The following is an 11,406-nucleotide window of genomic DNA, read 5'->3' as shown; positions in this document are numbered from 1 at the left end:
GGGCTTCCTTTCCAGGTTTTAATATGGTACTGTATATTGTTTAATATAATTGTATTAGTTAAGATTATGGTACTTTAGTACCCGACCTCTTTAAAAACAATTATTGTTTGTTGAAAATGAAAAATGTATAAATCCTTTGGCTTCAGTATCCAGGGTGATCCATGATTTTGGGGACAGGGGTAGGCATACCAGTATATAGTGGGATATTTCTCCTCATATACCAAGTATTGTACTGTTTCCCTTTTATGTTCAAGAAGCACTTTAAAAATGACTGCATGAAGCCGTTTAAGCTGTACAATACAACTTTATTTAACATACATTAAGCCAACATTTTATGCACTAACATTCAGCGAACGGTACACCGTGATTGGTCATTTTGGTGTCCCTGTATGCAACACATGATACAGTTTTGCTGGTTTCATTGGCAAATATCACCAATTATTGAGAAAAACATTTTATAATAATGATCGATGACGATAGTAAACATACTCTACAGTAATAACATTATTTACTAGTGCTATCAACAATGCATTGGTAACGTGTACTTTACCAAATTCTTCAACAATTTAACAAGAGCTCAGTGCTTTTAAAAAAGGCTAATAGTGAAACAATTATTCATTTGGTTCTTGGGCAGTGACTCAAAATTTAGGCGAATGTTTAAATCAAATGCAATAATGTTTACATCAATGTTTTCATTTTAGGGCTGTAACAAGAAATAAAGTGGTGCGTTACAGGTGCAAATCTAGGAACCTGGGACTCCCTGTAATATATAGTTTATTTTATTGTACTGTACCAAATAGATTAGATTTCTCAATGGTAAATAGTAATGTGTATATAAAGTACAGGTGGACCTCTTTGATGTGTGGCTACGGCCCTGCAATGCTTAAAATAGACATTGTTTTCAACCCAGTCACATTCTTAAGTTTGATGTAATTTTATTCTTTCAGAGTAATAGTAATTGACAATAACATGCTAATTTATAATCAGGATTCAATCCAACTTGCTGTATACTGATAAAATAGTAAAACAAAAAACTAAACAGCCTATATAATTATTACTATACCTTAAATACATTTTAACTACCTAATATATACTGTATACAGTAATTGTATCAGCTGCAGTATGAACATATATATATGCACACAGGTATAGGGTAATTACATAGCACAGTATAGACTTACTGTTTTTTGTTTGTTTGGTAACGTATATTAAAGATCGCAAATATATAGATTAACTATACTATAATAGCACAGTGTAATACTAAGTCTGTTCAAAATCATTTAAGCTTTTAACATGTTAGAATTTAAGTGGTTTTAATGTTGGTAAAATATATCAAAGATCGCAAATACATAGATTAACTATACTATAATAGCACAGTGTAATACTAAGTCTGTTCAAAATGTTTTTAACATCTTGGAAGTTTTAAGTGTTTGGTAAAATCACTACAACGATTGCAAAAAGAAATAATACTATCAAATAATATTTAAAAAATATTAACTATTCCAAGGATGAATTTCTAAATTCGTCGGTGGAATGCTACCTCATAAATACCTAGATCTGGGATTCGAATAAGCTCAAAATCACACTCATATATAATTATACTATGTACAAGAAAAAAAACCAAAAATTAAGAATAGACTATGTTATTGTTGATAATCAGCTATTAGGCCCTAATATGATTGGTAGGCGATTGGCATAAAAGGCATTCATCCTCGAAAGCAAAGCTAATGCCGCCCTCGTCGCCGTCCTCTGTGAGGCGTTCGTGGTACTTGATGGCTTGTTTCTTGGCAAACTCCTTGTTTTCTTGTTGTAACATCTTCTGCATTGACGCTCTGTTTTAGAAAATAATGACAATAAATTTTCGTTTGTAATTATTGCTCTCCAAAACAAAGACAAAATAAATCAATGTGGTTCCCACCAGAGTCCCACACAACCAAGTCGACCAATGACAAGACATTGTAAAGTGTGGACAAAAACTATAGAGGGCACTATTAAAAACTATTGTGTACAATGGGTATGTCGGGCAATTTCTGTGTGACATACCAATGTACTTACAATATTATTGGGATTTTTTTGTATATCCAAAACAATGACAATTGTGAGAAATTGCATCTTTAGTGGGCTGGGAGACAGATCACTAGAAATATAGATTATTTGGAGGTCTGAACATATTGCCATGTGTGCTAGTGTACAAGTATTTGAGCAATAGTGTTAACATTAACTAGTTTACCATTAAAAACACATTCTGCATACCAGACTTTGCTGAAAACCAGACATATTTGGCCAGCCTAAAGGTGTCCAATATTGGTAGAGTTGACCGTATAAATTCCACCAATGTTTCTGAGTTATTTAAACATTTTGAAACATCTTATCTTATAGCTCTATACAGAAAAATTGTACACATAATTTGTAGGCCTGCTTTAGTTCACTTCCCTGTGGTAGCGTATGGGTCGTGAGTGGAATCAGGACAGGTTACTCTTCCCTCTTGTATTGCAGACTGGTAAACATATCTACCAGCCTGCCTTTGTGGAGAGGGTGAAAGAATAAATGGTGCATGAACTTTGACATGTTGCTTACCTCAACTTATTTGGGAGGACATAATACAATACAGGCCGCTTGAAACCATTGAACTCCGACCCCGCACACACGGTGTAAGCTCCCATATCTAAAAAAATAAATAACAAAACATGATAATGATAACTGTATATTGTGGGTGCAAAGATCTTGTATATATATTAACAGCCATGACAAACATGAATCACCTATTGAAACAGTGGTACATAATAACAAATACAATGTAAAAACAACAACATTTCTGTAGGCCTGCTTTAGTTCACTTCCCTGTGGTAGCGTATGGGTCGTGAGTGGAATCAGGCCAGGTTACTCTTCCCTCTTGTATTGCAGACTGGTAAACATATCTACCAGCCTGCCTTTGTGGAGAGGGTGAAAGTAATAACTACAAATATAATGTTCTTACCTTTGAATATAATCCATTCGCCAACCTGAAGCTCAGCCATAGTAGTGTGCTCGATGATTCTGTCAATGCCATCACAAGACGGACCCCAGATGCTAGTGGAGTATTCTAGCTCATCAGTATGATCCTGAAAAAATCACGAAATAATTCTAAACGCAAGAAAAATGCCACGTGTCCACCCAAGAACTGTGGTACTACATAAATATTCACTTTTATATCCAAGATTCTAAAATATCAATCTAATATAGATCCTTTAAAATAACACATTATTAAGGAATATTCAAAGATAGTTAAAGCTCTGTCTACACTATCAAAGTTTATGTGACAAAAACATTTGATGTGCCCATATAAGGAAATAATCATGTTATATCACTACCACATTTGGGCATACCAATACCATATTTGGGCACATCGTATTTTGTTGTCAAACTAGTTTGATCTAAGTGTAGACAGATCAATTTTCAATTTCTATGCAAGAATTGGGTCAAACCACTGAAAAAGGTTGCATGAACTTTCCAGTCTGGCATTAAGTTTCAGATAGACACTTCAAACCACTCAGCAAATGCTTATTGCATAAAATATTTACACTTCAACTATAAATGTATTATCATTATCAAGCACTTGAATTAATAAAACAATGTGGCTGTTTATTTTTTTTTTTATATATTGCAACATAATGTAACCAATAGTAACTTTAATTGGTTAAATTGGTATCATGCCATTTTAGTCCACCTGTTTTAATTGGTGGTTCTATTGCAAAAACAAATGTTCAGAATTTTGTGAGGGGCTGGTGCATTCAAAAACCAATCTGTAATTTGTTCCATCTATAACTGTTCTACTCTACGGCTAAATCGGAACGCTGCCTTAATAAAAAAATTGATTAGCCCCCTTCTTTAAAATTGATTCAAGATAGAATTAGTGGATTAATTTAATAACAGTTTAAAACAGCAAATAATGAATCTTCCATATTGAAGGGAGAGAATAGTTTTATGAACATTATCTTTCAACTCATAAATATTCATTTCTTTCTAAACTTACAGTTAAAGTGATTGGTTCAACAGCTGCGTGATCGTAGAGTAGACAGTTGAAAGAGCCGTATACGCCATCGTTCACATAGTACATGTAAGCAGGTTCTTCGCATTTGTGTGGCGCAACAGTGTTAGAAACAAGGTCTGGAAAAAACCAACCACACAATGATTATTTATCATTCAGTGTCCATTTCAAGGCAGCATCAACCCTGTTCACAAGCTTGACATAACATTATCATAAAAAGCACTACCTAAACAAAAAGTTCTGTTGTGTAGTTCTGGCATCATAGATTCGAACCAAATTGTCTGGCATCGGTAGGAGAGTTCTAAGCAAGTATCGGGTGTTAATTTGGCTTTGTTTGGCTCAGTTAGATATTGAGTACATTTGTGACTTTATCATCAATCATATCAGATAGGGCAAGTCAAATATCTCATCATTGCACAAACAAGGGTATAGTAACATGCAGACACATTTAAAGATCTGGATTTCATAAATGTATTATTCATTATCTAATGTTCTTAAGCTCTGTCTACACTATCAAACTTGATGTGACAACAAGTGTGATGTGCCCATATATGGGTATGATGATGTCATATCAGGACTATATTTGAGCATATCACTACCATATTCAGGCACATCACACTTTTTTGTCAAACTAGTTTGATAGTGTAGACAGAGCTTTAGATTCTAAGAATGGGACAAATTAAAATTATTTTATGCATGATTCCCACTCCTTAACTGTTGCATAATCTGCAAGCCTAGTTTTAAACAGTCAAATAAAAAAGAATGATTTTGATCATTATCTTAAAAGCCATACCTTTTGATTCAGGCACTTCAAATGTTTTGATGTCACGGGCCACAATACGCTTAGCAGTGACGTTCACAGCAAGAGTGAAAGCAGACGCCACAAAGTAACGTCCTGGCTCAGCGATGACACGGACTCCGCAGTCTTTAGGAAAATACTCGTCCAAGGCACAGTTGATTACGTCTGCAAACTGTTGAATTAAATTATTCCATTATAGTTTTCATTTTAAAAGATAAAGATAGGTGTTAGTAAAACGTTTATTTATGTGGGGATAAATTTAGTAATAAGGAACATTTTTGCAAATATTTTAGTTGAGCTTTCGCCTCCTAAACACAACCAAAACTTGCAAAATTTAAGCTGGCCACATTTTAATACATGTTTCGTCATACACCTATTTTATAATGTATTTTTTAGACCTATTTCTGTTGCAGTCAGATAATATTAATATTGATAGTCCGCATGCATTGTGTACCATTTCTTTAAATAATAAAACCTGTAGTACCTCTTCAAAAGCAATTGGAGCACTTGCTTGACCTGGAAATCCACCGCCAATGTCTAGCAAATCCATGCGGTAACCCATGTAATCAGCGATATCAAATATTTCACGAGCTGATGCAATTGCTTTTGTGTAAGCACTAGAATCGCGACAGCCACTGCCAACGTGAAAGCTGTAATAAAAACGGGAAATGAGTACAATTTAGTTTTTCTACACCGACAAAATGAAGGAGCAAATTGAGGAAAAATACAAATGGAAAATCATATATATGCTGGCCTAATATTGAATAAAGAGACAACATTCTGCTTCATGGTTCCACAGATATGGCCATGAGCTGCAAAAATTGCATAATGTGTGAACTAAAATTGTCATCAATTTCAAGGCTAAAATAGAACCATAACACCAATCATTTTAACAGCATAGAGCGTACTAATTATCTAGTTTGTTTGGCTCAGATAAATTATGAGTACATTTATGACTTTATCTTCAATTAAATCAGATAGGGCAAGTCAAATATATCATCACAGCTCAAACGCCAAAGAAAGATAAATAAATGACTACTGAATCCAATATAAATGTGGTACTATTAAATAATATTCAAATTTTTAATTTTATATATAAAATTATAATAAATAATTATTATTTATTTTTCAGTTATAAATATTTCTATATAACTGAATACGAAAGAAAACAAATACTTTACCTGACGCCAATAACATTGAGATCAAGCTGCATGGCAACCTGTAGTAGATAGCGAGCATGCTTAGGGTGGCAGCCATATTTTAGGCCTAGCTGGCATTGAGCTGTAGTGTCGTCAGTTAAAATGCGAAGCACTAATCTGCAAGAAAAAACACACATCAGCATTATTAATGCATGTCAACATTTTTTGTCTTAAATAATTCAAATTGAATTAATAATTTATGTCTTGGCTCAGCTAGATATTTGAGTACATTTGTGACTTTATCATCAACAAAATACAGATAGGGCAAGTCAAATATCTCATCACAGCTCAAACACTGAAGCTTGGTTCCCACTAGAGATGCATTACTAAATTAATTTCAAAGTGTCATTTACTTTTTGTCAGGCTATTATTGAAATCTACAGTGGTCTAGTGAAAAGAAAAATTGGCAAGGACCACGTAATTCATAAAGAACGTACCTTGCCGCTGGAAACACCCTCTTGATCTTATGCAGCTCGTCTTCATTGTCAAAGGTCATCATCGAAACGTTGGTGTCACAAGCGTACTTTAGATGAGATTTCTGCTTGCAAGGGTTTGCGAAGATGATGCGCGATGGAGACACGCTCAACTCCAGCATAGTTTTAATTTCATTCTAAAAATAAAATTATTTTGTGTCGACGATAAATATTTTGTAGTGAAAAATGTTTCAACATGGAACACAATGTAATTTAATTATTAGGTAGGTTTCGCAACGCTACAAATACAATAACGGATACGTCACACATGTACTCATTCCCGATTCAATGTAAAATGTGCAAAGACTGGCGATATTTATCAACACGAATACGATTTAACAAGTAAGAAATGGGGATCAGATCAAAAGTTTGCTAAACAACTTGTCTAGAGTTAACAAAGTTTTACCGAAAGTTTCCGAGATGACTTGAATCTTATGTATATCTTAAGTTTAATGATATTGTGTGTGGCTCAGAAAAGATTTGAGTACTGTTAGACTTTATCATCATAGAATAGCAGTTAGGGCAAGTCAAATCTATCATCAACGCTACTGTAAGCACAATCATGGTTTGATCATCTTTTTATGACTAAAACCATTGGCTCCTACTCATGCAGACGACTGAATAATCTATGAAATATTTATGGCACTGTGACTATTACCTTGCTGGCACAGTCAAATCCAGTTCCAAGTGCTGCTAGTGTGGCCAGAACCGCAGGATCTGGGTTACATTTCACAGCTAAAAAAACAAACAAATAGAACATGAATAACTAATAAAATAATAATGATGACTAAAAACAATTTTATGAAGCCAGAACTCATTATATGGCGATAATCTACATTTACGTCAGCAGCTACTATTCGTGTCATTGACATTTTTATATCAAAATCGAACAAAATAAATAATAAATTAATACAATGGAATACAAAATAAGCATGTAACCATAAGCAATTAGGCATGAGGTACAAAATTAATTGCAATGTATAAATATACATATATAAATGATTAGTAAGCAATAACCCATTCAATTTAATTTTATATGAATTAAAAGAAAAACAATATAGTAATTTACCATAATGTGGCTCTACCCGAGGAAGAAGTCTCTTCCAGCGGGTAAATTTTTTAATGACATCACCCATGTCACAGATGAAAAAAGGATCATCTTGGTCCTAAAAACATTAAAATACAGAAGTAGATTTAATGTTAAGTTAGCAAACAATACATCTTTAATGTCTTTTACTTGTTATATACAAGGCCGTGTTTCCGCAGCCGAACAAAATTAATTTGTTAACCAATAATGTGCGCATGATCAGTCATTACCAAACAACCAGATGCCCAATGACAACACAACAATTTGCCTTTCAGGTCAAACATCGCATTTATCCGATAATTATCTGATTTGAATAAGATTTTAAGAATTTTTTTCGACAGGCAGTTTATCGGTTAATTTTTGGCTGTGGAAACATGGCCCAAAGTGCAAATTATTTACCTCTCTGTCATCATGGTTGTGAACCATTTCACTGACTATTTGGCGAATAGTTTTACGACTATCGTGAGTCTTGATTGAAAATGATGCAGTGGTTAAGTCCATTATTACACTAAATTCACAATAAATGCACACAACGGCTAAACACAGTTACAGATAATAGGGCCTACTAGCTAATACGCAAAAGCCTGCAAAATAAACAAAAATGACAATAAATTATCAACGTTTATGATCTTTTAAATTAACTGGCGACATGGTAAACATCAATTTATTTGCGAGACAAAGTTTACCATCATGATATGATCAATAGTTGACCTTCATGATCAGTAGTTGACTGTCATGAAATGGTCAGTAGATGACCATCATGATATGGACAGTAGATGACAGTCATGATATGGTCTGTAGTTGACAGTCATGATATGGTCTGTAGTTGACAGTCATGATATGGTCTGTAGTTGACAGTCATCATACGGTAAGTAGTTGACCTATGTGAAATGGCACTGTGCTATTTCATTTGCAAGTTCAAAATTCCATGTCTTCATATGGAAATCTACCTGCTAGCAGGCATTAACAATCTTTGCAGGTGGGCAATATATATTATTTTTAATTATCATACAACTAAGTGCTAGGTGTCCAAATGCAATAACTCCTTAATCTTAGTGAGAATATAGAGACTAAATAAAATCTGAAAACAAATAAAATGTCTTGCTTGTCATAAAATACAGAATATAAAATATTTATCAATTAGGCACAACTTTGTATGCGGTTAAAAAACCCCAACAAAAAAAATGATGTTGATGTTTAAGTATATATACTTCGGTTTTTTTTAACACAATTGTGATTTAGATTTTTTGCACTATAATACTAATTGCTATACTTACACTGCAAAGTGAAAAATCTGACCCTTTAGCAAATATCAGCTAGGGTCCCACTCTGGTTCAAAGTTGATGTCCACAACCCCAGTTGCTCCTTCTGGTTCTACAGCCCAGTAGATGTTACAATGCCCGCCCTAGAAGCAAACAATTTTGTTTTCATTAAAATAATGCCACAACCCTAAATCAAAGAGATCTTGATTGAAATGGAGAATAAAAAAGAAAATTATTTCTTCATTTAAACATAAACTCTATTTTGTATCAAATACTGTACTCAACTGAAATTCACGTATCGAGTATTAATTATTTAAAAAAAACTCATTTGCTCATTTATTTATGGTATAGGAGTTGCAGGTAAATGTAAGAGATCTTGAGTACATAGAAGTGGCCATTAGGACTAATATTTATTACCCAAGCACTAAGGGCAGAAACAAAAAGTTATTACATAAAAGAAAAAAAAAATATGGAAGGAAAAGGGCTTTTAAAAAAAATTCTAAAAGACAATGTTTTAACGTTAAAAAAAACAAGCTGTTTATATTATGTAAAGACAAAAAAATAATCGAAATAGGCCTATATCTTCTATAATTTTAATTATCATTTTATTTTTAGGCCTAGCAAACAAATTTCATATATTTAATTTTATTATGATGAAATGAATGAATCTAGGCCTATATTTATAAATTATATTTTTAATCATACATTCCTTTTCCTGATTCTGAGTCAATTACAGTACGTGCAAGATTTGAAATGCTAGCTAGAAACAAAATATTAATTTAAAAATTGTAGCCTAAACTAAATATAAGATTCAAAACAACTTTGGTTTTACATTAATGTATGATTTCATAATCACGAGGAATCGAACTTGGCAGAGGCACTAACAATATGTACATCATGTATTGTATTGCATTGCACAACACACACCACATGCTCCATATTGACATCATGCCGGGTCGCTTGCGTAGATAGCCATCTCCTTCCTAGCTAGTCAGTAGGCCTACACAAGTATTCATGTTTTATTGAAAAAAATAATATATTTCACATACCTGGGCTGAAATTTCAGCAGACGATAACCGAATTAAGCTTTTAGGCGGAATTTTGGCGGTTTTATTCTACGAAAGACCGACAAAAATCAAGAAACTTCATGAGGAAAAACTACTTCAACACGATTCTATGGCGGGGAACGTTAAAAAGAATTTCATTCACGAGGCGTTTACTCTTCATTTGTGTGTGGGATTACTACACCGCGCATGCGCACACTATACTTAGCTCGAACAACGACGCTCTCTCTGCAATTTTTTCTGCATCGCGCATGTGCAATGATTGTCTGGCGCACCACACAAATTTACTACGCCACGACAACAAATTAGTACATACTACGGGGCGCAACTGAGCAGAATTAATTGTTGTATACACATTACGCTACTGTTTATTTTAGGTCAATTTATTTTAAATTTGTGTTTCTAAACTTTAAAAATTAAACTTAACAAAAATAATAAAATCATTACCAATGATGATTGTGCTTGTCCTTTCTCCGCGTTTGTATCCCTTCCGACTAATCGATCCTCGCCGCATTTTGTACTTTGTATTATTTTTGAAATTTTGTTTAGTTTTTAATAATTATAGGTAGACTATAATTCCATAACCTAACTCCAGTATTACTGATAGATTTTTTAAAACCAATTTTGATCTTTTAAGGTATTGTTTTTCCTCGAATTATTTTGAATCTCGATTTGTAGGGGCCGCCTACTTTTATTTAATTTCTTCTTAAATTCCGTTGATAAAACTAACATACCGCATCTCAAGATATCATAATCTGTCTGGTAAGGTGGTCTACCAATTCAATTTTACGAATTCAATATTCTCAATATTTTTTATTTAAATAAATTACAATAGGCATATTTAGACTTTATTTTATCGCTTAAAAAATTACTTATTATCATTCGCATATTTTGTTTTGTTCCCCAAACCATCTGTTTTCCATGGTAATGAAACAGGTGGAAGAGAAGTCCGTATTTATAAATAGTGTCCTTTCACAGTGACCGCCACCAGTAGCAAAAACCACCATCAACACATTATGTCATAGATTAGATATGAGTGGTGTTTTGGCGCCACTGATTGGCTTGGGAAATTCCACTCCGTTTTATAATGTTTATAATGTCTGCGCTTAAAAAAATCATTACCATGCACATATTTTGTTATTGTCTTCAAAACAACCATCTGTTCCCCATGATAATGAAATCAGATTTGCCAAAATTATTTGAAACATAAAAAAATACTTTTAAAACTCCATTATTTGTTATGGTCCAAAACTTTGGAATTCTTTAGAATCTTCCTTCACTCAATGTTGATCGAACACATTTAGTTAGGTCTCTCTCTATTTCAGTGTTTTTTGCAGGTAAAATGTTTAACATTTTTGTATTGTTTTGTTCTTTTCTCATGCCATAATGTAACATAAGCAAAGCTAGCATATAGGCCTAGCTGTAAAGACATTTCTAGCATATAGGCCTAGCTGTAAAGACATCTCTAGCATATAGGCCTAGCTGTAAAGACATC

At 33.4% G+C, this 11,406-nt stretch overlaps 2 protein-coding genes across 2 annotated transcripts in view; both read right to left on the bottom strand.

The window, feature by feature from the left end:
- Positions 1 to 11,406, bottom strand: part of LOC144854354 (cytochrome c oxidase subunit 6C-1-like) — a 77,709-nt gene that overhangs the window by 38,096 nt on the left and 28,207 nt on the right. The gene's annotated exons all lie outside the window — the stretch shown is intronic.
- Positions 285 to 10,049, bottom strand: LOC144853599 (ornithine decarboxylase-like). Its single transcript, XM_078711329.1, has 13 exons — positions 9,897 to 10,049; positions 8,863 to 8,990; positions 7,985 to 8,169; positions 7,568 to 7,664; positions 7,157 to 7,233; positions 6,463 to 6,635; positions 6,008 to 6,142; positions 5,311 to 5,476; positions 4,821 to 4,998; positions 4,013 to 4,146; positions 2,978 to 3,101; positions 2,578 to 2,665; positions 285 to 1,832 (listed from the first exon to the last, which is right to left on the bottom strand). Exons 3-13 carry the CDS (start codon positions 8,084 to 8,086, stop codon positions 1,664 to 1,666), a joined length of 1,443 nt encoding a protein of 480 aa, XP_078567455.1. The 5' UTR covers positions 8,087 to 8,169; positions 8,863 to 8,990; positions 9,897 to 10,049; the 3' UTR covers positions 285 to 1,663.

Source organism: Antedon bifida, chromosome 10, assembly GCF_963402885.1.
Source record: "Antedon bifida chromosome 10, ecAntBifi1.1, whole genome shotgun sequence".
Taxonomy (NCBI): Eukaryota; Metazoa; Echinodermata; class Crinoidea; order Comatulida; family Antedonidae; genus Antedon; species Antedon bifida.
This window is presented reverse-complemented; position numbering and strand designations above follow the sequence as displayed.